This window comes from Triticum aestivum, chromosome 3B (genome assembly GCF_018294505.1).
Source record: "Triticum aestivum cultivar Chinese Spring chromosome 3B, IWGSC CS RefSeq v2.1, whole genome shotgun sequence".
Classification (NCBI taxonomy): domain Eukaryota; kingdom Viridiplantae; phylum Streptophyta; class Magnoliopsida; order Poales; family Poaceae; genus Triticum; species Triticum aestivum.
In genome coordinates this window covers 839,357,740-839,383,231 of record NC_057801.1, presented here as the reverse complement: position 1 = coordinate 839,383,231, position 25,492 = coordinate 839,357,740, and the positions used below count along the sequence as shown (strand labels likewise).

Here is a 25,492-nt window from a genome sequence, read left to right as displayed (position 1 = left end):
GGAGGCGGCCGGCCAGGAGGAGGGCGCGCCAAGGGGGGAGTCCTACTCCCACCGGGAGTAGGACTCCTCCTTTCCTTGTAGGAGTAGGAGAAGGGAAGGAAGGGCGAGAGGAGGAGAAGGACAAAGGGGGAGCCACCCCCCCTCCATGTCTAATTCGGACTAGATGGGGAGGGGGCGCGCGGCTGCCCTGGCCGCCTCTCCTCTTCTCCCACTAAGGCCCATTAGGCCCAACATACTTCCCGGGGGATTCCGATAACCCCCCGGTATTCCGGTATATGCCCGAATTCACCCGAAACACTTTCGAAGTCCAAACATAGTTATCCAATATATCGATCTTTATGTCTCGACCATTTTGCGACTCCTCGTCATGTTCGTGATCATATCCGGGACTCCGGACTATCTTCATTACATCAAAACACATAAACTCATAATACCGATCCTCACCAAACTTTAAGCGTGCGGACCCTACGGGTTCGAGAACTATGTAGACATGACTGAGACTCATTTCCGGTCAATAACCAATAGCGGAACCTAGATGTTCATATTGGCTCCTACATATTCTACGAAGATCTTTATCGGTCAAACCGCATAACAACATACGTTGTTCCCTTTATCATCGGTATGTTACTTGCCCGAGATTCGATCATCGGTATCTCAATACCTAGTTCAATCTCGTGACCGTCAAGTCTCTTTACTCATTATGTAATGCATCATCCCGCAGCTAACTCACCAGTCTCATTGCTTGTAAGGCTATAGTGATGTGCATTACCGAGAGGGCCCAGAGATACCTCTCCGACAATCGGAGTGACAAATTCTAATCTCGAAATACGCCAACTAAACAAGTACCTTCCGAGACACCTGTAGAGCACCTTTATAATCACCCAGTTACGTTGTGACGTTTGATAGCACACAAAGTGTTCCTCCGGTAAACGGGAGTTGCATAATCTCATAGTCATAGGAACATGTATAAGTCATGAAGAAAGCAATAGAAATATACTAAATGATCAAGCGCTAAGCTAACAGAATGGGTCAAGTCAATCACATCATTCTGCTAATTATGTGATCCCGTTAATCAAATGACAATTCATGTCTATGGTTAGGAAACTTAACCATCTTTGATTAACGACCTAGTCAAGAAGAGGCATACTAGTGATACTATGTTTGTCTATGTATTCACACATGTATTACGTTTCTGGATAATACAACTCTAGCATGAATAATAAACATTTATCATGATATGAGGAAATAAATAATAACTTTATTATTGCCTCTAGGGCATATTTCCTTCACAATCGCCATGTAATTGTTTTACTTTATCACTAAGCGGTAGAGATAGTCGTATTAACAATAGTTGGCGAGACGACAACAATGCTACGATGGAGATAAAGGTGTCGCGCCGGTGACGTTGGAGATCATGACGATGCTTTGGTGATGGGGATCATGAGCCCAAGATGTTGATGGCCACATCATGTCCCATATTTTGATTGCATGTGATCTTTATCCTTTATGCATCTTATTTTTCTTAGAACGTCGGTAGCATTATAAGTTGATCCCTTACTAACTTTCAAGGTACAAGTGTTCTCCCTGAGTATGCACCATTGCTACAGTTCGTCGTGCCGAGACACGACGTGATGATTGGTTGTGATAAGCTCTATGTTCACATGCAACGGGTGCAAGCCAGTTTTGCACACACAGAATACTCGGGTTAAACTTGATGAGCCTAGCATATGCAGATATGGCCTCGGAACACTGAGACCGAAAGGTCGAGCATGAATCATATAGTAGATATGATCAACATAGTGATGTTCACCATTGAAAACTACTCCATCTCACGTGATGATCGGACATGGTTTAGTTGATTTGGATCACATGATCACTTAGATGGTTAGAGGGATGTCTATCTAAGTGGGAGTTCTTAACTATTATGATTAATTGAACTTTAATTTATCATGAACTTAGTCCTGATAGTATTTTGCAAATTATGTTGTAGATCAATATCTCACGTTATAATTTTCCTATGTTTTTTTATATGTTCCTAGAGAAAACTAAATTGAAAGATGATAGTAGCAATGATGTGGACTGGGTCTGTGATCTGAGGTGTATCCTCATTGCTACATAGAAGAATTATGTCCTTGATGCACCGCTATGTGACAGACCTATTGCAGGAGCAGATGAAGACGTTATGAACGTTTGGCTAGCTCAATATGATGACTACTTGATAGTTTAATGCACCATGCTTTACAGCTTAGAACCGGGACTTCAAAAACAGTTTTGAAACGTCATGTAGTATATGAGATGTTCCACGAGCTGAAATTGGTATTCAGACTCATGCCCGTGTCAAGAGGTATGTGACCTCTGACAAGTATTTTTCCTAAAAGATGGAGGAGAATTGATCAACTAGTGAGCATGTGCTCACAATGTCTGGGTACTACAATCACTTGAATCAAGTGGGAGTTAATCTTCTAGATAAGATAGTGATTGAAAAAGTTCTCTAGTCACCATCACCAAGTTACTGGAACTTCGTGATGAACTATTGTATGCAAGGGATGACGAAAATGATTCCCGAGCTCTTTGTGATGTTGAAATCGATGAAGGTAGAAATCAAGAAAAAGCATCAAGTGTTGATGATTAAACAAAGACCACTAGTTTCAAGAAAAGGGCAAAGGGAAAGAAAGGCAGCTTCAAGGAGAATGGCAAGCAAGTTGTCACACCCGTGAAGAAGCCCAAAGCTGGACCTAAGCCTGAAACTAAGTGCTTCTACTGCAAAGGAAATGGTCACTGAAAGCGGAGTTACCCCAAATATTTGGTGGATAAGAAGGATGGCAAAGTGAACAAAGGTATATTTGATATACATGTTATTGGTGTGTAATTTACTAGTGTTTATAGTAACCCCTGGGTATTTGATACATGTTCAGTTGCTAAGTTTAGTAAATCGAAATAGGAGTTACAGAATAAACAGAGACTAGTTGAAGGTGAAGTGACGATGTGTGTTGGAAGTGGTTCCAAGAATGATATGATCATCATCGCACACTCCTTGTACTTTCGGGATTAGTGTTGAACCAAAATAAATGTTATTTGGTGTTTGCGTTGAGCATGAATATGATTAGATCATGTTTTATTGCATTACGGTTATTCATTTAAGACAGAGAATAATTTTTATTGTATTTACATGAATAAAACCTTCTATGGTCATACATCTAATGTTGATGGTTTGTTGAATATCGATCATGGTAATACACATATTCATAATATTGATGCCAAAAGATGCAAAGTTGATAATGATAGTGCAACTTATTTGTGGCACTGTCGTTTGGGTCATATCGGTGTAAAGCGCCTGAAGAAACTCCATAAAAATGGACTTTTGGAATCACTTGATTATGAATCATTTGATACTTACGGACCGTGCCTTATGGGCAAGATGACTTAAACTCCGTTCTCCGAAACAATGGAATGAGCTACTGACTTATTGGAAATAATACATACTGATGTATGCAGTCCAATGAGTGTTGAGGCTCGTGTGGCGGGTATCATTATTTTCTTACCTTCACAGATGATTTGAGCAGATATGAGTATATCTACTTAATGAAACACAAGTCTGAAACATTTGAAAAGTTCAAAGAGTTTTAGAGTGAAGTGGAGAATCGTCGTAACAAGAAAATAAAGTTTCTACGATCTGATCATGGAGGAGAATATTTGAGTTACGAGTTTGGCCTTCATTTAAAACAGTGTGGAATAGTTAGCTCATGCCACCTAGAACACCACAACATAATGGTGTGTTCGAACATCGTAACCACACTTTATTTGATATGGTGCGATCTATGATGTCTCTTACCAATTTACCACTGTCGTTTTGGGGTTATGCATTAGAGACAGCTGCATTCACGTTAAACAAGGCACCATCAAAATCCATTGAGACGACACCTTATGAACAATGGTTTGGCAAGAAACTAAAGTTGTCGTTTATTAAAGTTTGGGGCTGCAATGCTTATGTGAAAAAGCTTCAACTGATAAGCTCGAACCCAAATCCGAGAAGTGCTTCTTCATAGGATACCCAAAGGAAATTGTTGGGTACACCTTCTATAACAGATCCGAAGGCAAAATCTTTGTTGCTAAAAATGGATCCTTTCTAGAGAAGGAGTTTCTCTCGAATGAATTGAGTGGGAGGAAAGGAGAACTTGATGAGGTAATTGTACCTTCACCCGAATTGGAAAGTAGTTCATCACAGAAATCAGTTCCAGTGATTCCTACACCAATTAGTGAGGAAGCTAATGATGATGATCATGAAACTTCAGATCAAGTTACTACCGAACCTCGTAGGTCAACCTGAGTACGATCCGCACCAGAATGGTACGGTAATCCTATTCTGGAAGTCATGTTACTAGACCATGATGAACCTACGAACTATGAGGAAGCGATGATGAGCCCAGATTCCGCGAAATGGCTTGAGGCCATGAAATCTGAGATGGGATCCATGTATGAGAACAAAGTCTGGACTTTGGTGGATTTGCCCGATGATCGGAAGGCCATAGAAAATAAATGGATCTTCAAGAGGAGGAAGGATGATGATAGTGTTACTATCTACAAATTTCAACTTGTTGCGGAAGGTTTTCGACAAGTTCAAGGAGTTGACTACGCTGAGACTTTCTCACTCGTAGCAATGCTTAAAGTCTGTATGAATCATGTTAGCAATTGCTGCATTTTATGATTATGAAATTTGGCAGATGGATGTCAAAACTGCATTCCTGAATGGATTTCTGGAAGAATAGTTGTATATGATGCAACAAGAAGGTTTTGTCGATCCAAAGGATGCTAACAAAGTGTGCAAGCTCCAGCAATCCATTTATGGACTGGTGCAAGCCTCTCAGAGTTGGAATAAACGCTTTGATAGTGTGATCAAATCATATGGTATTATAATGACTTTTGGAGAAGCCTGTATTTACAAGAAATTGACTGGGAGCTCAGTAGCATTTCTAATATTATATGTGGATGACATATTATTGATTGGAAATGATATACAATTTGTGGATAGCATAAAGGGATATTTGAATAAGAGTTTTTTTCAATGAAAGACTTCGGTGAAGCTGCTTACATATTGGGCATCAATATCTCTAGAGATAGATCAAGACGCTTAATTGGACTTTCACAAAGCACATACCTTGATAAAGTTTTGAAAAAATTCAAAATGGATCAGTTAAAGAAAGGGTTCTTGCCTGTATTACAAGGTGTAAAGTTGAGTAAGACTCAAAGCCTGACCATGGTAGAAAATAGAAAGAGAATGAAAGTCATTCCCTATGCCACAATCATAGGTTCTATAAAGTATGCTTTGATGTGTACCAGACCTATTGTATACCTTGCCATGAGTTTTGGCAAGGGGGTACAATAGTGATCTAAGAGTAGATCACTGGATAGCGGTCAAAATTATCCTTAGTGAGGACTAAGGAAATATTTCTCGATTATGGAGGAGATAAAAGAGCTCATCGTAAAGAGTTACGTCGATGCAAGCTTTTACACCAATCCAGATGACTCTAAGTCTAAATCTGGATGCATATTGAAAGTGGGAGCAATTAGCTAGAGTAGCTCCATGCAGAGCACATAGAATATTTGCAAAATACATACGACTCTGAATGTGACAGACCCGTTGACTAAACTTCTCTCACGAGCAAAATATGATCACACCTTAGTACTCTTTGGGTGTTAATCACAGAGCGATGTGAACTAGATTATTGACTCTAGTAAACCCTTTGGGTGTTGGTCACATGACGATGTGAACTATGGGTGTTAATCACATACAAATGTGAATATTTGTGTTAAATCACATGGTGATGTGAACTAGATTATCGACTCTAGTGCAAGTGGGAGACTGGAGGAAATATGCCCTGGAGGCAATAATAAAGTTATTATTTATTTCCTTAATTCATGATATATGTTGATTATTCATGCTAGAATTGTACTAACCGGAAACTTAGTACATGTGTGAATACATAGACAAAACATATAGTCCCTAGTATGCCTCTACTTGACTAGTTCGTTAATCAAAGATGGCAATGTTTCCTAACCATAGACATGTGTTGTCATTTGATGAACGGGATCACATCATTAGGAGAATGATGTGATGGACATGACCCATCCGTTAGCTTAGCATTATGATCGTGTCAGTTTCATTGCTACCGCTTTCTTCATGACTTATACAAGTTCCTCAGACTATGAGATTATGCAACTCCCGAATACCAGAGGAACACTTTATGTGCTACCAAACGTCACAACATAAAAGGGTGATTATAAAGATGCTCTACAGGTGTCTCCAAAGGTGTTTGTTGGGTTGGCATATATCAAGATTAGGATTTGTCACTCCGTGTTTCGGAGAGGTATCTCGGGGCCCTCTCGGTAATACTCATCACTATAAGCCTTGCAAGCATTGTGACTAATGAGTTAGTTGTGGGATGAAGTATTACGGAACGAGTAAAGAGACTTGCCGGTAACGATATTGATCTAGGTATGACGACACCGACGATCGAATCTCGGGCAACTAATATACCGAAGACAAAGGGAACAACATATGTTGTTATGCGGTTTGGCCAATAAAGATCTTCGTAGAATATGTAGGAACCAATATGAGCATCCAGGTTCCGCTATTGTCTATTGATCGGAAGTGAGTCTTGGTCATGTCTACATAGTTCTCAAACCCGTAGGGTCCGCACGCTTAACGTTCGATGACGATTGGTACTATGAGTTTATGTGATATGTTGTACTGAAGATTGTTTGGATTCCTGAATGTGATCACGGACATGACCAGGAGTCTCGAAATGGTCGAGACATAAGGATTGATATATTTGATGACTATATTCGGACACCGGAACTGTTCGGGAGAAATTTCGGATAAAACCGGAGTGCCGAAGGGTTACGGGCACCCCTCGGGGAACTAATGGGCCTCGATGGGCCCTAGTGGAGAGAGAGAGGGGCCGGCCAAGGTAGGCCGCGCCCCCCCTTCCCCTGAGACCGAATAGGATAAGGAAGGGGGGCGCCCCCTTGCCTTCCCTCTCTCCCTCTCCTTCCTTCCCCCTCCCTTCCCCAAGTTGGAAACCTACTAGGAATAGGATTCCTAGTAGGAATCCTACTTGGCGCGCGCCCTACAGGGGCCGGCCGGCCTCCCCCCTTGCTCCTTTATATACAAGGGCAGGGTGGCACCCTAGAACACACAAGTTGACAATTGTTTAGCCATGTGTGGTGCCCCCCTCCACGGTTACACACCTCGGTCATATCGTCGTAGTGCTTAGGTGAAGCCCTGCGCCGGTAACTTCATCATCACCGTCACCACGCCGTTGTGCTGACGAAACTCACCCTCGGCCTCAACTGGATCGAGAGTACGAGGGACGTCTCTGAGCTGAACGTGTGTTAAACGCGGAGGTGCCATACGTTCGGTGCTTGGATCGGTTGGATCGCGAAGACGTTCGACTACATCAACCGCGTTAACTAAACGCTTCTGCTTTTGATCTACGAGGGTACGTGGACACACTCTCCCCTCTCCTTGCTATGCATCCCCTAGATAGATCTTTTTTTTTGCGAGAAAGCTTCTGATCTATTTATCTTCAATTATGGCAGTACAACGAATACCAGAAATAATAAAAATTACATCCAGATTCGTAGACTACCTAGCGACGACTACAAGCACTGAAGCGAGCTGAAGGCGCGTCGCCATCATCGCCCCTCCCTCGCTGGAGTCGGGCACAACTTGTTGTAGTAGACAGTCGGGAAGTCGTCGTGCTAAGGCCCCATAGGACCAGCGCACCAGAACCGCAACCGTCGCCGATGAAGAATAACGTAGATCGAAAGGATCCAACCCGAAGGCACACGAACATAGACGAAGAACAACCAGATCCGAGCAAATCCACCGAGGATAGATCCGCCGGAGACACACCTCCACACGCCTACCAATGATGCTAGACGCACCATCGGAATGGAGGCTAGGCGGAGAGACCTTTATTCCATCTTCAGGTTGCCGCCGCCGTCTCGTTTTCCTGAGCAGAACATAAACCCTAACAAAACTCGAAGAATGAACTAACAACGAAGCCCTCCCGCCGGCTCTTGCCAAGATCCACCGCGTTTTTTTTAAATTATCGTGTTCCCCAACACGGACAACTATCCTAGCATTGAGAGGACTGTGATCTACTACGACAAAGATGATCCGAGGGTGAGCGCATTGGGTGCAGGTGCTGCTACCGATTGTCATCCCACGTGGGGAAATTAGCATCAAAGGTCACTAGTAGTATCAAACACATTCCTCACTCAAGTATGGTTTGATCTCAGAATAGCGGCGAGCGCAGAGTCCTTGATTTTGTTTTTTTTCTTGTGAAACTCGGTTAAAAAAATGTTTATTTGGGAAAGGACAAGGAGACTGGAGTCTTTGTTGCAACGAAAAATATCATCAGGCGTCTACGCGATTCGTTTCTTTGTTTTCGCGTACGTGCCATGCAGGAAAAAAGTGAAAAAATAGGGAAAATCTAACGCGAGCGCCTGAGAGGTTTCATGCATACTCGACAGCACAAGAGAATCGAAGCAGGCTGTCAAATAGACAACCAGTCAAATGGGCGCTGGACACGGTGCTTGATCTTGCCACTACAGGAAGGGAGAATGGAGTGAAACCTGCCAAGACCATAGCTAAGTGGTGGCCTCCTCCCATGGGGCACTGAAACTGAATATTGATGCGAGTTTATGCGATAGTGATCATCATGGCATCATCCGTGATCATATGGATAACCTCATTAGAGGACAAGCCATGTGGTATGATTGTCTCTTCACTGCTAATCCCCGAGGCATATGTACTTTGGGATAGGGTTCATCTGGCCCATGGTATTGCTTTCCGATCTGTGATTATAGAGTGATGCCCACTAATTTGTGAGATGGCTGGATGAAGATACCTATGACAGATCACCAGCGATGGTTGTGTGCCGGGAGGTAAAGAGAAAGGTGTAACAGCTCCCGGGTGCCCCTACACCCTCTTAAACAGTAAATTCATAAAAGATTGAAAAAATCAGAAAAATCTGAAACTTTCAGGGATCAGAGATGATCAAATATTTGATGTTCCTGCAAAGCTTCAGCAAGAAATAACCTTCGTGTGGAGTTCTCACAAAAAAATCACTGCTTAAAATGTACATTAACTTTGAACAATGATTTTGTTTTTTTAGGTGAGGGCTCCTCGAATGCTATTTTTAGCTAAAACTTTGCAAGATCATATAAAATTTGATTACGTTTGATGTCCAAAAGTTTTATTTTTTTTAATTTACTATTCATAGAGGGTGTAGGGGCATCCTGGCGCTGAAAATCCTGTCTCAGAGGTAAAAGAGCCAAGTGCATGTTTTGATTCTTTCACTGTTGATTACATCGGGAGAGAAGGAAATCGGTGGCAACATATTTGTGCCAAGCTACCTAGAACTACTACTAGACGTAGATGTCTTTGGATAACCTTTGTTCCAGAAAAAATTTAGCTTATGCTTTGCAGTTTGATTGTAACCGGGTCCGTCTATATCACATCTAGATGTGAGATAATATCTCACATCTAATTAAGTATGATGTCAGCACCACCTTATTTTTAATTTTTTGTCCTATTATTTGATTTTAATTTGTTAAAGCCCAAAACCATAAACGAAACTACTGTACGATCCTTCCTCGTCCAGTATGTGCACGATGCTATTTTGAATGCATGGCTGCATCTTTCATCCCATGCATCAACGGCTTGATGGCATGTCGGGCACCTATCTGCCAGAACGTGTTGTTTGTGTAGTGGAACTCAACTAGAAACCAGATTGCCATGCGTCCGCCTTGGTGGCCAGCCCTAATGCAAATCTGATCACTAGCTCCTATCAAAAAAAAATTGTCGCTAGCTACCATACAGAAAAACTGATCACCAACTTTTTCTGAAAAAAAAAACTGATCGCTAGTGCAACTCGGACTAAAAAAGGTTAGGCCCCAGTTGCGAGTCGAGGGTGGAGTTGCAACTGAGACGAGAAAAGGTTGAGCCCCAATTGCGAGTCGACAGTCGACTTGCGACTGAGGAAAATAAGGCCGGGCCCTAGTTGCCAATCGAGGGTGGACTTGCAATTGGGACAAAAAATGGTCGGATCCCAATTGCGAGTCGAGGGTGGACTTGCAATTGGGACAAAAAATGGTCGGGTCCCAAGTCGAGAATGGACTTGCAATTGGGACAAAAAATTATCGTGTCCCAGTTGCGAGTCGAGGGTGGACTTGCAATTGGGACAAAAAAAATATAAGCCCCCGGTTACGAGTCAAGGGACGACAAAAACAGAACCGAACATGCCTAGGCCAACAACAAGATACACAATAAAACAAGCAACAACAAGCGAGGCGGAAGGTAGAGCGCTTGCACGAAAATTACGAGAACTAAATCAAGCGGCGGATTTAAAGAATACTTATAAAATTTTAAAAATCATGGATTTCAGAAGACCAAAAAAAAGGGAAACAAAAAAACAAAAGTAATAAAATAATGAAAAACAAAAAAATCTTATAGCAAATTTTTATCCTATGGTGATGCACAAAAAATTAGTCAGTACATCAACATTGTAAAGAAAGTGCATTTATATTGTACAACTATAACATTGCCCTGCTAAAAACCTTGGTATGGCTAATTACATCATTGCTGGAAAAAAGGCTACAGTGAGACAAACTTCTTTCTCTTCTTACTAAACAAACATCCATCTATCTCGGGACTAGGGCACTGTCTAAAAAAAATTTAGCAGAGCTTTCCACCACAACACGCATAACATCAGCTTGATCACGTATCGGAACCAAGTTTGGTTAGAACGGCCAGCAATTGGCAGACCTTCAAATTATGACTCGATCTCTTTAAATTCCAGTGCAAAAGCCCAACAACCAGACCGCAGCACGCGACTTGACACGTGGCCCAGAAAAACAAAACAGAAACAGTCCACCCACTCGCGTGGATGTGGACAGAGGCTGCCGCGTGCGACAACAGGATGCGAACGAGCGCGCGAAGGAGACAATCACGTTGCGCGAACTTTAAAGACAAACAAAGATCAAGGGTTCTAAATTTAGATGTGAGATAGCTATTTCACGTCTAGATGTGAAATAGCAAACCTGATTATGATAAAGCTCTCTTCAAGTCTGCAAGAAAGCGAAGCAGGTCGTACGTATAGAGGAAATGTACGAGTCCTAGCTTGTTATGCCCCCTGCAGGTCCGGCCCAAACATTGCAAGCGTATCGATCTCGTCTATAAGATCACCGGAGACCTACACCGCACCATATACCCAATCCACCCGCCCTACGTAGGTGCGTACGACGTCGGCGCAGATGTCTTCCCAACTCCCCGACGAACTCCTCGACCTGGTCTACGGCCGGATCGCCAACCCGCTCGGCCGCGTGCGCTTTGCAGCCGTCTGCCGGGCGTGGCGCGCCGTCGCGTCCTCGCGCCCGCATCCGCCGCCTCTCCCGATGCTGCTCCTCTCCACGTACGACCGCGCCAAAACCAAGGACCTCTACTGCCTTGAGGACGGAGGGGTCCTCCGTCTCCGCCTTCCACCCACGCCCAAAGGAGTCGCCCGCAAGTGGATCGTCGGATCTCACCCAGGTGGATGGGTTGCCATGGTGTCCGTTGTTGGACCCATCCTGGTGCTCAACCTCTTCTCCCGCGCCAAGGTGGTGCTCTCGACTGAGAAAAGGAGGATCAACCCTAGCCATAACTCCGTCGACCCCTCCAAAGTCTCCAAAATCATCTTCTCCGAGGAACCCACCTCCGAGACTTGCGTCCTCGCCGCCATCATCCATGGCTGTATGGTCGCTCTTTGCAGAGTTAGTTGTGCTAAAGGGTGGACCGTGCAAGCATGTGGCACGGGAATCCTCAAGGATATAGCCTTCTTCCATGGGGAGCTCTACGGGCTCCGGCTAGATTCTCATGAGGTCAGACTGCTGAAGTTTGACATTGGCGGCGGCGCAATTGAACCTGTATTGGTCACGATCATCGAGGCAGTTGTCACCCAAAGCCTTCCTTATCTCTTGTGGGAGGATGACGATTATGCGCCTGTGCATGCCATCTACATCTTCGAGATGGGCAACAAGCTGACGATGGCGGTCAAGACCGGGGAGTATTCCTTCAGGCTATTTCAGCTAGTCGTCGATGTGTGGGAAGAGATGACGAGCTTGCATGACTACGCACTATTCTTGGGCCCAACGTGTTCCATGGCTGTGGAGGTGTGTGCAGAAGGGCGTGGTGGTGTGGAGAGAAACCACATCTATTACTCCAATGAAAGATATGGCCATCTTCCTTCTCATCATAGGTATCTTACAAAAATGGCCGATGGTCGTATCGTGTACTACGACGATGATGAGATAGTTTGCTACGACGGGAATGTGATTATGTCCCAAGGATTTTATGGTGAGCGTGGCGTTCAAGCTGCCATGTGGCTTGTCCCACCACACATGTAGTAGACTAGTAGAATTTCAAATGGAAGTTTGTGACGATGGGAAGTTGATTGTGTTACCTGGATCTTATGGTGAGCATGGCGTTCAAGCTTCCATGTGGCTTGTCCCACCATACATGTATCAGTAGCAAGGCACAAGCTTGCTAATGCAATGAAAATTGTCGCATGACTGTGTGATGCAGAGCCACAGGTAAATCCTCCTTTTTGAAAGGAAAATTGTCACGTTGCTTATCATTATTTTGCCAGCCCTTAACAAGCCTTGGAGAGGCCGGAATTCAATAATGTGGCAATTTTGGAAAGATGTGAGAATTGCTAGGTATTGTACAAGAACTTCGCAAATGCACTTTATATGTAGCTTCTAAAGTTAAGGAAGCTAGCAGTATAATACTTGATACTGTTAATCAGTTTAATGTCTTTCTATCGACTCATCAACAGCCCTCAACAAGTTAACTCTAAATGCACTTTATATGTAAATTCTAAAGTTAAGGAAGCTAGAAGTATACTTGATACTTTATCATCATTTTGCCGGCCCTCAACAATCCTTAGAGAGGCCATACCTCGGTGTGGTGATTTTGAAGAGGTGTGAGTATCGCTGGGTATTATACAACAATTTCGCAACTGCACTTTATATGTAAATACTAATGTTGAGGAAGCTAGCAGCATAATTCTTCAGCAAGTGTAATTATCAGGTATTGAGTTTGAACCAGAATATGAAAAACACTGGGTTGGATCTCTTCGCTTCACGGCCCACCTCTCTGTGGGGTCCATCCCACCGCTATCCTTATTATCACTAGAAACATGCCCCCATCCACTTGTTTCTCCTCGGGTCTGTCTTTTTCCTTGGACAGAGTTTTCTCGCAAAAAAAAAACAACCCTCTGGCCACCCGTTGCTGCAAGCCGGCGGGACCACACAAAGGCGACCACCGTTGCCGCCAGAGGCACGATGCTGCAGCAGAACCTCCAGCCACCGCTTTGTGGGACTCTGCCGCCACCCCTTCCACGCATCTCGTTGTACCGTGCTGCAACCCATCCGATCGCGGTGGCTGCCTTTGCTGCAGGACGGATGCGAGCCAACACCGACTGCTCCCCGCAGCTCTCGTCCAGGATCAGTCATTCACAAGTTCAGTACTAACGCGCCGTCTAATAAGACAATAAAGCAATCCAAGGTACACTACGCAAAGGTAGCCCACGACCAGGAGTTCGTCGTGCGGCCTTTTTTCTTTCGATCCCAGTAGCAGCGCATCGAGCCCGGCCTAGCGCATGTGCAGGTAGTAGAAGCCCATGTCTTGTTTTTTCCGCCGCCGACGCACATCGCTCACATCAAACTCAACCCCTAATCATAGCAAGGCAATCCCTAATCGCCGCCGCCGACGCTGCAGTAGCGGCGACGAAGGTGAGCACGCAAGTAGGCTTGTCGCCAGGCTCCAGTAAGGAATGCTTCGTTCCTTTTCGATCAAATCTTGTGAGGTTGTATCATCGTATCCGTATGGATTTTGTGATTTTCTGCCATTCTCACTCACGGCAAAAGTTTGCTGTCGCACCGTGAGCAGGATTTTCCCCTTGTATTCAGAACAAGGAGCCGTGATATTTTTGTTTGATTGAGAATTGTTTACTGGAGCATTGTTCACTCTAGTAGCAAATCAGGTAGGAGTACGTACTAATCAATAGGATGTCTTTACCCGAGTCAGGAGGCACAATGTTTTTGTTAATTCGCTATGATTGACACTTGTGTAATTTAGCAAATGTTAGCAGCACAAAATATGTCGGAATCACATTTTGATTCCGAGTAATAGATCATAATGGACATCTTGTAATTCAGAAATTACCAAAATCAGCACATGACAAAAATGTGGAGGATAGAACGCCTACTAAATCTGAATGAAGACGAAGAGTTTACGTAGTTGTGTTCGACGATTGAGTATTGGACAATATCTACTGAAGCAAGATCAACCACTAAATTGTGTCAAATTCTATATAAACTTGTTTGTTCAACTTAATGATCAATGTCATGGTTTTGATGCTGCAAAACTATTATCTACGAGGTGTTGGGGTTGCGTCCCATTTAGGTTTCATGGTAATACATACATATATACTTATTTAATTTTGGATGCATTTTTAGGGTTGTTTTTTTTAAAACCTTATTTTTAGGGCCGTTTTTCGCAAAGGGAGTGTACCTCGCCTCTACATTTTGAGTATTTATTGGTAACCTTTCACGTATACATATGTTAAATATGATTTTGATGTCTACATTAAAGGGCCCCCACGTTATAGTTTCGCCCAGGGCCCCTGTATTCTCAGGACCGGCCCTGAGCAAAATATCCTCTTGGACAGCAATAAACCTGCTGATAAATGCTTGTACTTACAGGAACATGTTTACCTGAATCAAACTATGCGGTCATTTATATGTTCAGTAGTGAAGTGCTACCTATGATACCACCACAGACCATGGATCAGAGTAGTCTCTTGGACACTACTTTTTGGAACAAGGTTTACCTGAATCAAACCATACTAACATTTCTGAATTTTTGGCTAGACAAATGGTATCATTTCCTGTACCAGCATCTATGAGATCAGTTAAGCTTGTGGCGTGCCGACCACTCTTGCTGCTATCACGGAAAACATATCAAACCCTTACGTATTAATACCAATTTGGTGTCTCAGGTTCAGCACTTTTTCTGCTAACCATCTAAGTAGTGAGGGTTATGATACTGTTAATCATTGTAATGTCTTTATACCGACTCATGATCAGCGCTGAATGTGCAAATATATAAGAACTTTGTTGCGGTTGGAGTTGATTCATCTGTAGCGGGTGTTCGTCATGTTGCTTCAATCCATAACATTTTGAAGTATGAAGAAAGATACATTTGGATGGGTAGAATTATGCTGTTTGATTCTCCTGACATTTTCGGTAACTAAGGGTTTGATATTAATAATGTGTAACGAGGCCTTCATCTTCCGAAGAGATGAATGAAAATGGTTTCTTTCTAGTCAACAACTCCAGAAGAAGGAAACCACAGCTGTACACATCACTTTTTTCCGTGAGCCGCCCTGTATAGAAATACATGGGGTCTAGATATCCTCTTGTACCTTGCACTCTTGTTGTGACTCCTAATCTATCCACCGGAACATATCTTGAAGCTCCAAAGTCTGCGACTTTTGCTGTTAGAGTATCAACCAAAAGTATGTTAACCAATAGACTTGATATCTCTATGGATGATGGGTACTAAAGCTGTTGAGTGAAGATAGGCTAAAGACCTGGCAGTCTCAGTTGCTATCCGTAGCCTATCATTCCATGACAATGAACTTGGTCCGTCAACATGGAGATGATCACAAAGGGTACCGTTGGATATAAACTTGTAGACCAACAGCGGGACCTCTGTTTCAAGGCAACAACCATAGAGTTTTACCACATTTCTATGATTGATCTGTGATAGGATAGCCACCTCATTAATGAATTCATCAATCTCCTTTTGAACTGCTGTCTTTGGTTTCTTGATTGCTACAACATGGAGATCTGATAGGATCCCTTTGTAGATTGTGCCATGCCCCCCACCACCAAGCTCACGAGCATTATCAAATTTGTTTGTTGCCTTCTCAAGCTCATCTAAAGTTATGATCATTCTTTCTATAATATTAGTTCTTTGTGATACCAATTGTTGCAACAATTGTCCTCTACTTTTTCGAAGAACTTCTGTTTCAACATCTGTGCTTTTCGATGAATTTCTTATGTGTGAAGGATCCCGCGAGAACAAATAGTATGATGATTGCCCCAACAGCCACTCCTATGCCAAGGTATATACCTACAAACACTAGTAGAAAAGGAGCCATTTGTCCCGGTTCGTAAGGGCCTTCTGTCCCGGTTTAAGAACCAGGACTAAAAGGTCGATACTAATGCCCCTGGCCTTTAGTCCCAGTTCTTACACGAACCGGGACAGATGGGCCTTCATTGGCCGCTGCGGCCAGCCCGGACAGGGGGGCCTTTGGTCCCGGTTGGTGACATAAACCGGGACCAAAAGGTTTCCACGCGTCAGTAGCTGGCTGGAGTTGAGTTTTTTTTTTAAAGGGGCTGGTTTAGGGGTTTCGGGGATTAATTTAGGTTGTTATTAGCTAGCTAATAGAGATAGAGAGAAGCGTCCTCTCTTATATCCTTCGTGCTTGGTTTACCAACGCTACTGCTATGTCAACACCCGCTGATATATAATAACTCTTCATGCTCGCATCATGCATCATCATATATAAGAACAAGTCCTACTAATCATGCATCATCATACAACGTCTACTCGTTATTAATAACAAGTCATACGATCATCACTAAAATTCTGAAATTTCCTTGGCCCATCCGTGCACACATGTGAGTGATGTGAGTGAGACTAAAGTTTAATCCCACCCCAAAAGTTGAGTGAGACATGCACCTCTTTATAAAGTGAGCTATTCTACCACTTGTATGAGAATGAGAAAAGAAGATCTACACACGCACTCGTCCTCCTCGCTCGCCACGATGCGCCGCGGATTGCAGGAATAAGCCGAGCCGAGGACAGAGCTGTGCACGTTGTCTATATTTTTGCTGCTCAAGAAAAAGTAATATGTCATTAATTAATAATTAATGGACACGTTAATTACTCAGCCGTTTTCGATTCTTTTGGATTGTGAGGCTGTTACTTGGACGTGGTTTTTCTCCACGCCTTACCCGGCTCGCATTATATAGTTAGGCAGATGCCTACCCTACCCTAATCGTTATGACAACATACGTATCTAGATTGAGACCCCCAGCAGGAAGGTCGAGTCCTGCGCCGCGTACCACTGAGGCAAGATCCTTGTCATTGTCGAGGATACGGTGTGGCGCGTCATCACGCCAGACGGCGACAAGGCCAGTGATGTGCTGGTGCCGAAGCCCTTTCCGTCATGGGAGAGGCAGCAGGGACAAGGGTTCTTCTACATGCACCAATACATCCACGTGTTGGAATCCTGCGGCGAGTTGCTATGGGTGTTGGTCGCCGGCAATGTTGTCACTTCTCAGTGCGGGGCTCCTCGTCTCTATGTGTTCGTGTACACGCTGGAGGAGGAGGAATCAACGCCGGAGAAGATGCGGTGGGTGAGGAAAGACGGTCATAGCCTCGCTGACCATGTGCTGTTCCTAGGGTCACCCAATAGCTTCGGCGTGGACGCCTCATGGCTAGGCAGCCACGGTGGGTTTGCATACTTCGTCTACCACAACAATAGGAATGCCTTGCCGCATGACAAGTTTGGTGCATTTGAGTACAACTTCATTGAAGGGAAGGCCAAGTTTGTCGAGCGGTTCCCGCCATGATGGGATGGCAAGAAGGGTACATGGCTTGTCCCCCCAGCCAGCCATTGCGCCACTTCAGGTACATATAGTGAGAAATCAGAAATAGACATTTCTAGTTAATAGAATACTTCATTAACCTTAATATCGCATAAGCATCACAATTGGCAAAATGCTAAGAAATCAACATTGATTTTGCTTTATCAGGAGATCACTAGGAGGTCACTTGTGGCTCAAGAAGTGAAGCAGCAGCAAACCGCTACCATGGTGAGACATTACGAACCTAGTTTTACGGTCTTGGTGCGCAACTTGCCTCTTGGGGGTGAACAGCTCTCAGCTGCAACTCTTCTTCAGTAACCACGACAAAGTGTCCCATGCCAAGTTGATCTACTACAACAAGACAAAGACCATAGAGGTTGCTGGCCTCTTAACTATAACGATGGTGCATGCCCACCAAGAAGAAGCTCTAGACGCTCTCAGCGGACTGTTTTTGGATGGATACAGCCTCGAGGTTAGCTTGGTCAAGGAGGAGCAACGACGGCGGCGACATGGCCGCCCACTTTGTTGAAGTTATGATGAAAATTCTCCGTTTATAACTCAAATTTTCCTATGCACCTTGTAGATTTATCTCAAACAATTGTTATCTATTAGAAAATAAAAATAGAAAAAAAAATCAGAGTTTTTTCATTATAAAAATAAAATACAAGTTTGTTGCGGCATGTGGCCAATTCAAAAGACAAAACTATACGTGTCTGTACTTTGTAGTCATAGAGTCCCAGCTTTTTTTTTATTTGAACACAGTACAGACGCAATCGCTCATACATACGCGCATACACTTACTCATATGAACGCACACACGCACACCACCAAGACTTGAACCCTGGTGGACTAAGGATTCCACTGTCCCTCTAACCATACAACCACTGGTTGATCCGCGAGTCTCAGCTATTTGGGTGGTGCTAAAACACTATATATCGTGCCTGGTCTCTCTTTTACGTACTCCGCCAGGTCAATACATATGGCAATGTATAATTGGGAAAGGAATCGGGATTATCTTTGCAATACATATGTGCAGAGAGAGCAAAGACGACACGTTAGATGTGCTCCGCGATGTCTCGTGACGGCCGTTCTATGTTGCCAATTTTGTGCGCTTCCACGTGGTCTGCAAGGCATGGCGTGATACATCGTGCGACACGAATCTGATGATGGCAAGGAAGCAAACCTCGTTCTTACATTGGCTCCTCGCACCTAACAAGCCTGACCTCAAGTTTAGATGCCTCTTCTCCACGACAACCTACGGCAACGAACGGACATCCGGCCATTGGAACTGGGTGGCCAGCGCCCACGGCACCGCCCTCTGCTACTTGGTTGATGGCCCCTTCTCCAGCCTCCGCGACAATCTCGCCCGAGCCAGTCATCACCCATCTCCCTCCTTTGCCGAACAAGTACAATGATGGCCGCTCCATCTTTCTGCATGGATTCTGTGGCATCCTCTATAGAGATGGCACCATCTTTCTATATGACGTTTCACACATCAACGCCATGTTCACGACAGCCCTTCTGCGTCCCATGTAATGCCAAATGGACGATCATCCACAAGAAGCTAGGACCCCCTCAACTAACTGGCGACTTCAAATCCGGGTCATTGTTGAGCCCAATCTTTGGCCGGATTGAGAGTTTTCCCAATTAAGAAGCATAGTCAAACTGTTGTTGTGGGTGTTGGAGAAGTAATTTGGCAGAAACTCGTCAAGAGGACGCTTGAGACCCCCAGAAACTCTTCTACATTTCATCATGTTTACCCACATGATCCTAGTGTATTGTTTTTTCAAGCCCAGAGGCCAAAATGTGACTTGTGCTACTCTCTTTCTGAAAACAAAAGCATTTGTGGAAATAAGAGACCACGTGAATGACGAAACTCGCCCTTATGCATGTGACTTGTGCTACTCTCTTTCTTATGCCCCAGTTTGTAGGTCGAGCATATGCTGGGAACCCCGCATGGGCAACCCCATGTGCTTTTCCTTTCCTTTCCCCTTGATGTCGTCAAGGGTTGCTCGATACACCGGTTCCGAACTGTGTTATGCTGTTTCTCCGTTCCTTTCATCAATGAAATGAAATCAGGGGTGCACCCTTTAATTCAAAATAAAGGAATAAGAAAAACACGGGAGTGGAAAGCTAGGGATTTTCAATAGAACGTAGTGCAAATAATTCCTTAGGTAGAATTCCTGTGAAATTTAATCCTACGAATCAAACGATCCACATAGCATAAATTTAAGGATTCCAATTCTCCCAAAATCCTATAAAATCCATTGAATCAAAGAGGCCCTAAATCTTGGCTAACTAGCTAAATAGCAATTCTCCAAAAATCCTATAAAATGCATTGAACGCACATAATTGTAGTAGTATCCCAAAAAAAGCCTAAGTTGCCATGCCCCCTACAATCCTGGAGTACATATGTATCCAACGAACAGTAGATCCTGTTGAGATTTAATTAACTCTTGTGTTAATTAAAGATTAATCTCTGCTATCTAGAACAGATGTACGAAAGGATAAGCCGCTTCGCTCGGGATGCGACCTTATGCTCGTGGCTTCTCCACCTGACGACCTTTCTTGTAAGGGAAATGTTTGGGGCCGGGGCGCCGGCCGAACGCTCGGCCGGTCGCTCCCAAATCGTTTGCGCACTCGCTTCACGCATCACGCGTCTCCACCGATGCCGCATACATGGGGAGACGTGGCTGTGGGGCCACCCACCGCTGGCATCCACACCTGCCTTATCCCCTCGCGGCCACCCACCACTCGCCCACACCTGCCTTATTCCCTCGATCTCCTTCTTCTCTCGTCCACCAACAAGACACAGACTCCATTTTTGCGCCAAAAACTCAGAGTTAAGCACCACCCCACCTCACACACTTGCCATGGCCGTACATCGTTGTGTTTTGATTCCATCCAGCTCTCAGCCACCCCGTTCCTTGTGGCCGGCGAGCAGTCTCCTCAGCTCTTCTTTTCCCATCTAGTTTGATGCTGGGACAACGGGTGCCCACAAATGTTGTGACCGTTGTCAGCGTTTGCTGGAACTAGCCCGTAGATTTGCTACCATCGACAGTCATCAATTTTTTCACTCGACCCCAACATCGACGTTTAGCTACGAACTGGCCAGCACCTTGCTGGAACCAGTGTCGTCATTTGCTACAACTGGCTAGGCGGCGTGCTGGAAGCAGTGTTCATCGGTGCTGGAACAGGATGAGCCCCTCGCCGTCGACGATTTTTTTGCTGGAACCTGCTAGTTTGTTTGCTACAATCTTTTTCTTTGAAGTTTGCTGATGTGACTTCCTTTGTTGCATTTGGTGTTAATTTTAGCTGGAACGGACTTTTTTTTGCTTCAACTGACAATTAGAAGTTTTTGCTATTGAGATTTTTTGCTGGATCAGTCGCTTTTGTTTTGTTACAACTGGTGTTTTTTTAGCTGGAACCGACTAAATGTTTTGCTTCAACTAAACATTTTGGTTTTGCTACAAACTTTTTGCTGGAACACGACGATGCTAGTGATGGTGCGGCGAGCCGGAGCTGATGGTGGGAGAGTTCTTGTTACAACCATGGCTGCGGTGCACTGGAACCGGTCAACAGCTGAAGCTTCCACACAACGAGGCGTCCATGAGAAGAGGGACAGCAAGCTGGCAGCGGCGCTAGTGCTGCAGGGGCCGACGACGCTGACGACCGCCAGATCTAGCGAAGGAGCAGCCCGACAGAGGAGGCATGGTGCGGGGCGGCGAGGTGCGGAGTCGCGGTGGCAATTTGGACTGGTGGGGCGGGGGTACTGCAACCGTGAACCTAACTTGCTGGAACCGGCGAGAAAATTTGCTAGAACCAGCAACCAAAAATACTACTACTGGAGTTCATCCTCAGGGCGTTGCTACGACCACATCCTGTTTTTGCTACCACCGGCATTTTCTTTTGCTACATGCATGCACGGCGGTGTTGGTTGACAGTGGCAATGCCTTTTTGTTTTGCTGCAGCCGTCTTAGAGTTTTGCTGGAACCAGTATATAATTTTGCTGGAACGAGCTTTTTCTTTTTTCGACGGTGACCATGGCGACCACGGGGCGTGAGCTGACTTGCTGCAACCGGCAAACCATAAGCTGCCACTTTTGAGCTGATTTGTTACGATGCGGAATCAAATGCTACTACCGGCAAACAGAAAAGCTAGAACCGGCGATTCAGAAGATCCATTGACAGAAGAAAATGTTTCAACCGGCAAACTAAAAAGCTGGAACCAGCAGAATCAATTGCTACTACGGGCAAAACAGAAAGGATGGTGCTAGCTAAAACTGGTGAGTCAGTGCTGCGATGGATGTGCCCATGCCGGCGTGGACGCGTGACCGGCGAGACGGCGTGCTGGGACTGGGAGTCTCTTTTTGCTGCAACTAGCAGGGAGCGGGGCTTCCATGGGGAGCCGTAGTACCCAAGATGGCTGGCCAGATGTAGAAGCTAGGACCGGTGGCAAGCAGCGGAGGGCAGCGCTGCGAGGCGTCGGGTGCGAGCAGCCGGCGGCTGTGCCCTTGCCGGAGCCGCGTACGGGGGTGGAGTTGCGTGCTGATGAGGCGGGGGGATTTTTTCCATGCGCACGGGATGAGCTGCACCCTGCAAGTTGTGAAAGAAGATAAGAATCTGACGGTCGTTGCTAATCTAATCGGAGGGCTGCTAGGCGACCGGCCCAAATTTGGGCCGGCGCACCGGCGCAGAGTGCTGCCCTTCTTGTAAAGATCAGTCGTTGCTGTTCATTACTCTTGTTTCTAAACAGATCCATCCACTCGTAGAGAGAGAAAGAGAAACCTAATCGCCAGAGACCAGGGAAAAAAAACCTGGACACGGTAAGCCCAGTACAAAGCCAACTCCAACTCTCTCTTTCTCTCCCTCCCTCTCCCCCGTCTATATTCGTTTCGGCAGCGGATTGGAATTTGGATCGAGGATTCGAGGCCGACCGCACGAAGGTGCCGCCGCCGCATCTTCCACTCCTCCGCCGCCCCCTGGTCGCCGGCAAGGTCGCTTTGTAACTAACCCCTTCTCTCCTCGGCTCCTCCCGTGCTTGCCGCTGCGTCCTTACTTGCTGCTGGGCGATGCGTCTGGTCTGCTGATGCCCTCATTGTGCTGGCTGCTTTCTCTTTATTACTACAATGGAATTTTGTGGCAAATTGCCGTATCTCTTGTCCCCATCATATCCCGGCATCAGTGCTGCATACTGTTCATGTTTAGTTATGCGCGGAGGTGTACTAATTTAGTACGTATTTGTTTTTCTCATGCAGATCCAACGTGCTTCATCTAGTCCTCGATATGAAGGACACTGGACTTCCTAAAAAAGGACCCAAGGCACCTGGTGATAATGGCAAAGGACCATCTAGGCAGTCTGATGGTAATGACCAAGAAGCAAAGATGACACTTGGACCATCTGATTGTTATGAAAACCACGGGAATGGTCATGATGGTGGACCAGACAACGAGCAGAATGATGATGACAGCAGCCCCGGACCAAGTGTCGTTAGCAAAATAACTGCTAGTTTCATGTTAGGGTTGACCATCGCCAAGAGATGCGTGCAACCTTTGATCAATCATCCTTTTGTTCCTCTTTTTGGACCTCGTTTGGGTGAGGTACCACAACTGGCCAGTGGGGGTGAAACTAGTTGCGTTGGTTTGGTCGACGAACATCCTCCGATTCCTTTACTTGGAGCTGGTTTGGGCGAGGTGCCAGAACTGATCAGAGGGAGCGAAACTGGTTTGGTTGAGAATTTGGTTGAGCGATGTCGAGTTAATTTGATCAGCAAACCTGTCCCCCCAAAACCAGTTCGGGCGTCGGATTTGGAAGGCCAGCCCCTCCTTGAAATTTTCACTGTTCACACCAACTTATGCATGGTCAACACCATTGGAATATATGATGATCGGGGTGGTGTTCTTATCTACAAGCACAAGACCGGAGAAAAGGAGAGATTTATTAAGAAAAGAAATTGTTGGCTGTCAAAGCATATAGGAAGAGACCCGTATGATTTTATAGTATGTATGACATTTTCTGGTTAAGTGGATTTCTTTTTTCTCTTTAGCGATTGTGCAAACTTTTTCATTGATCTTTTCATAATATATATGCAGGTTAAACTTATTCTCACTGACCCGAGCCGTGTCCTGTCTGCTCATGCGGAGGGCTGGCTCATTGAAGCGGATGTGCCCCCTGAATCCTCTTTGCAGCCTAGAACATCTGCAACTAAGGAAACACCTGGGGGAGTATTCAAAATGTATTTAGATTTGGATGAGGACTTCCTTGATGAACCAAAGACTACTATCATTTTCCCCAGAGAGGGATTTGTTCATCTCACCTATGTGGTTTTCAGTAATGCAGTCCGGTCTTCAGTTAAATTCATACTCCATGCTCGTCCCCAAGAAAATCTCCAGTTTCTTTCTAACAGTAAAGTGCAGGGTGAGCTGACACTACAGGTAGAAAATTTTCCCATCGGATGCACTATTTTCATAAAGCAAGTCGAGGATGATGCCGTGCATTTCACACCATGCGAGGGCTTGAGAGACAATTGTCTAGCATTCAAGCTCCCTTTAACTCGACGTGTTCTTGCCTTACCTGTTGGGTCTCTTGTGACTGTTAAGGGGACTTTGATGGTAGGGAGTGATATGGAAATGGTCGTAGACCAGTCTATCTCGCTCAAAGGTAGTACTGCCAAGGCTGAATGGTCGGTGGGTCAGTTTTTCGAAGCTACTATATGCATCACGTCAAGTTCTTACTACCACTACTACTAGTAGTCTACACGCTTCACATCAGGCAAGAGCACATGCAAGTTTGTTGTACTTTTATTGTTTATAGTTTTTCGTTCAGTGAGACTGCTGCTGGTTTAAATTGCATTGCCAAGTAACGGGTGTGTCCAACTGTTGAATTGTGCATGCTCATCTTTGATTAATTTTGTTGATATGAAACAATTGATGGATGCCATTTTTCTTCATGATTGCAGATTTTGGGTGGATACATCATAGAAGTGAGCTTGGTAAAGATGATGCGGCAGCCAGGACAACATGTGATTCTGTCGGATGGTCCCCGTCGCCTCCACAACTTCCTGCCAATTCTTTCTTCTTCCAAACATTGTTGTCATGGTATGAGACTTTACTTACACGTGATGGTGTATTGATGTCCTTATCCTCCTCGTACACAATCCTATATAAAAACATAATTCAAACACGTACTTGATTGCACAGTCACAATTACTACATTTAGTTTGGATATGTTATCGTGGTTGTAAGAATTTACCATGTAGTGGGATTTACATGACTTTGTGATGATAATATAAGCATCTTTCTTGCGGGTTACTCTCTTCGTATTATAATACGCAACGTTTAACACATTGATAATCTTCAAGATGTATCCTCAATCTTAATTAGAATGATATTCCTACTCAAAGTTTTAAATGCTTGACAGAAGTCATGTCATGTAAAGACTGACATGATAAAACTGAAAAGATAGCAGAACATCCCTGAGCTTGACACCAACGCCCGTCACCTGCCTCTGGCACCACCACAGGAACCACCGAAGAAAAGAATGATGGATCACCTCCTCACCGAGCTCGATGCGGCTCCATCGCTGATATGCAGCTTTGCGGACCTCCAAGGGATGGCCTGGCAGGCGCCACCTCATCGATCCGCGCCATGGCCTTTCCTCTGCCAATTTGCACCCCTCCAGATCTCTGATGTGTTCTCTCCACCATGCCAGCATCTCTCTT

At 44.8% G+C, this 25,492-nt stretch overlaps 1 protein-coding gene across 1 annotated transcript; it reads left to right on the top strand.

Annotated features, from left to right (window-relative positions):
- Positions 1–22,639: 22,639 nt before the first annotated feature.
- On the top strand, positions 22,640–24,521 carry LOC123068099 (uncharacterized). Its single transcript, XM_044490589.1, has 3 exons — positions 22,640–22,768; positions 23,030–23,771; positions 23,865–24,521. The coding sequence occupies exons 2-3, from the start codon at positions 23,058–23,060 to the stop codon at positions 24,519–24,521; spliced, it is 1,371 nt and encodes a 456-aa protein (XP_044346524.1). The 5' UTR covers positions 22,640–22,768; positions 23,030–23,057.
- The last annotated feature ends 971 nt before the right edge of the window (positions 24,522–25,492 follow it).

Coding starts and splice junctions, on each gene's coding strand:
- LOC123068099 (XM_044490589.1), top strand. CDS start 23,058: ATGAAGGACACTGGACTTCCTAAAAAAGGACCCAAGGCACCTGGTGAT. Junction 23,772..23,864: donor GAGACCCGTATGATTTTATA/GTATGTATGACA, acceptor ATATATATGCAG/GTTAAACTTATTCTCACTGA.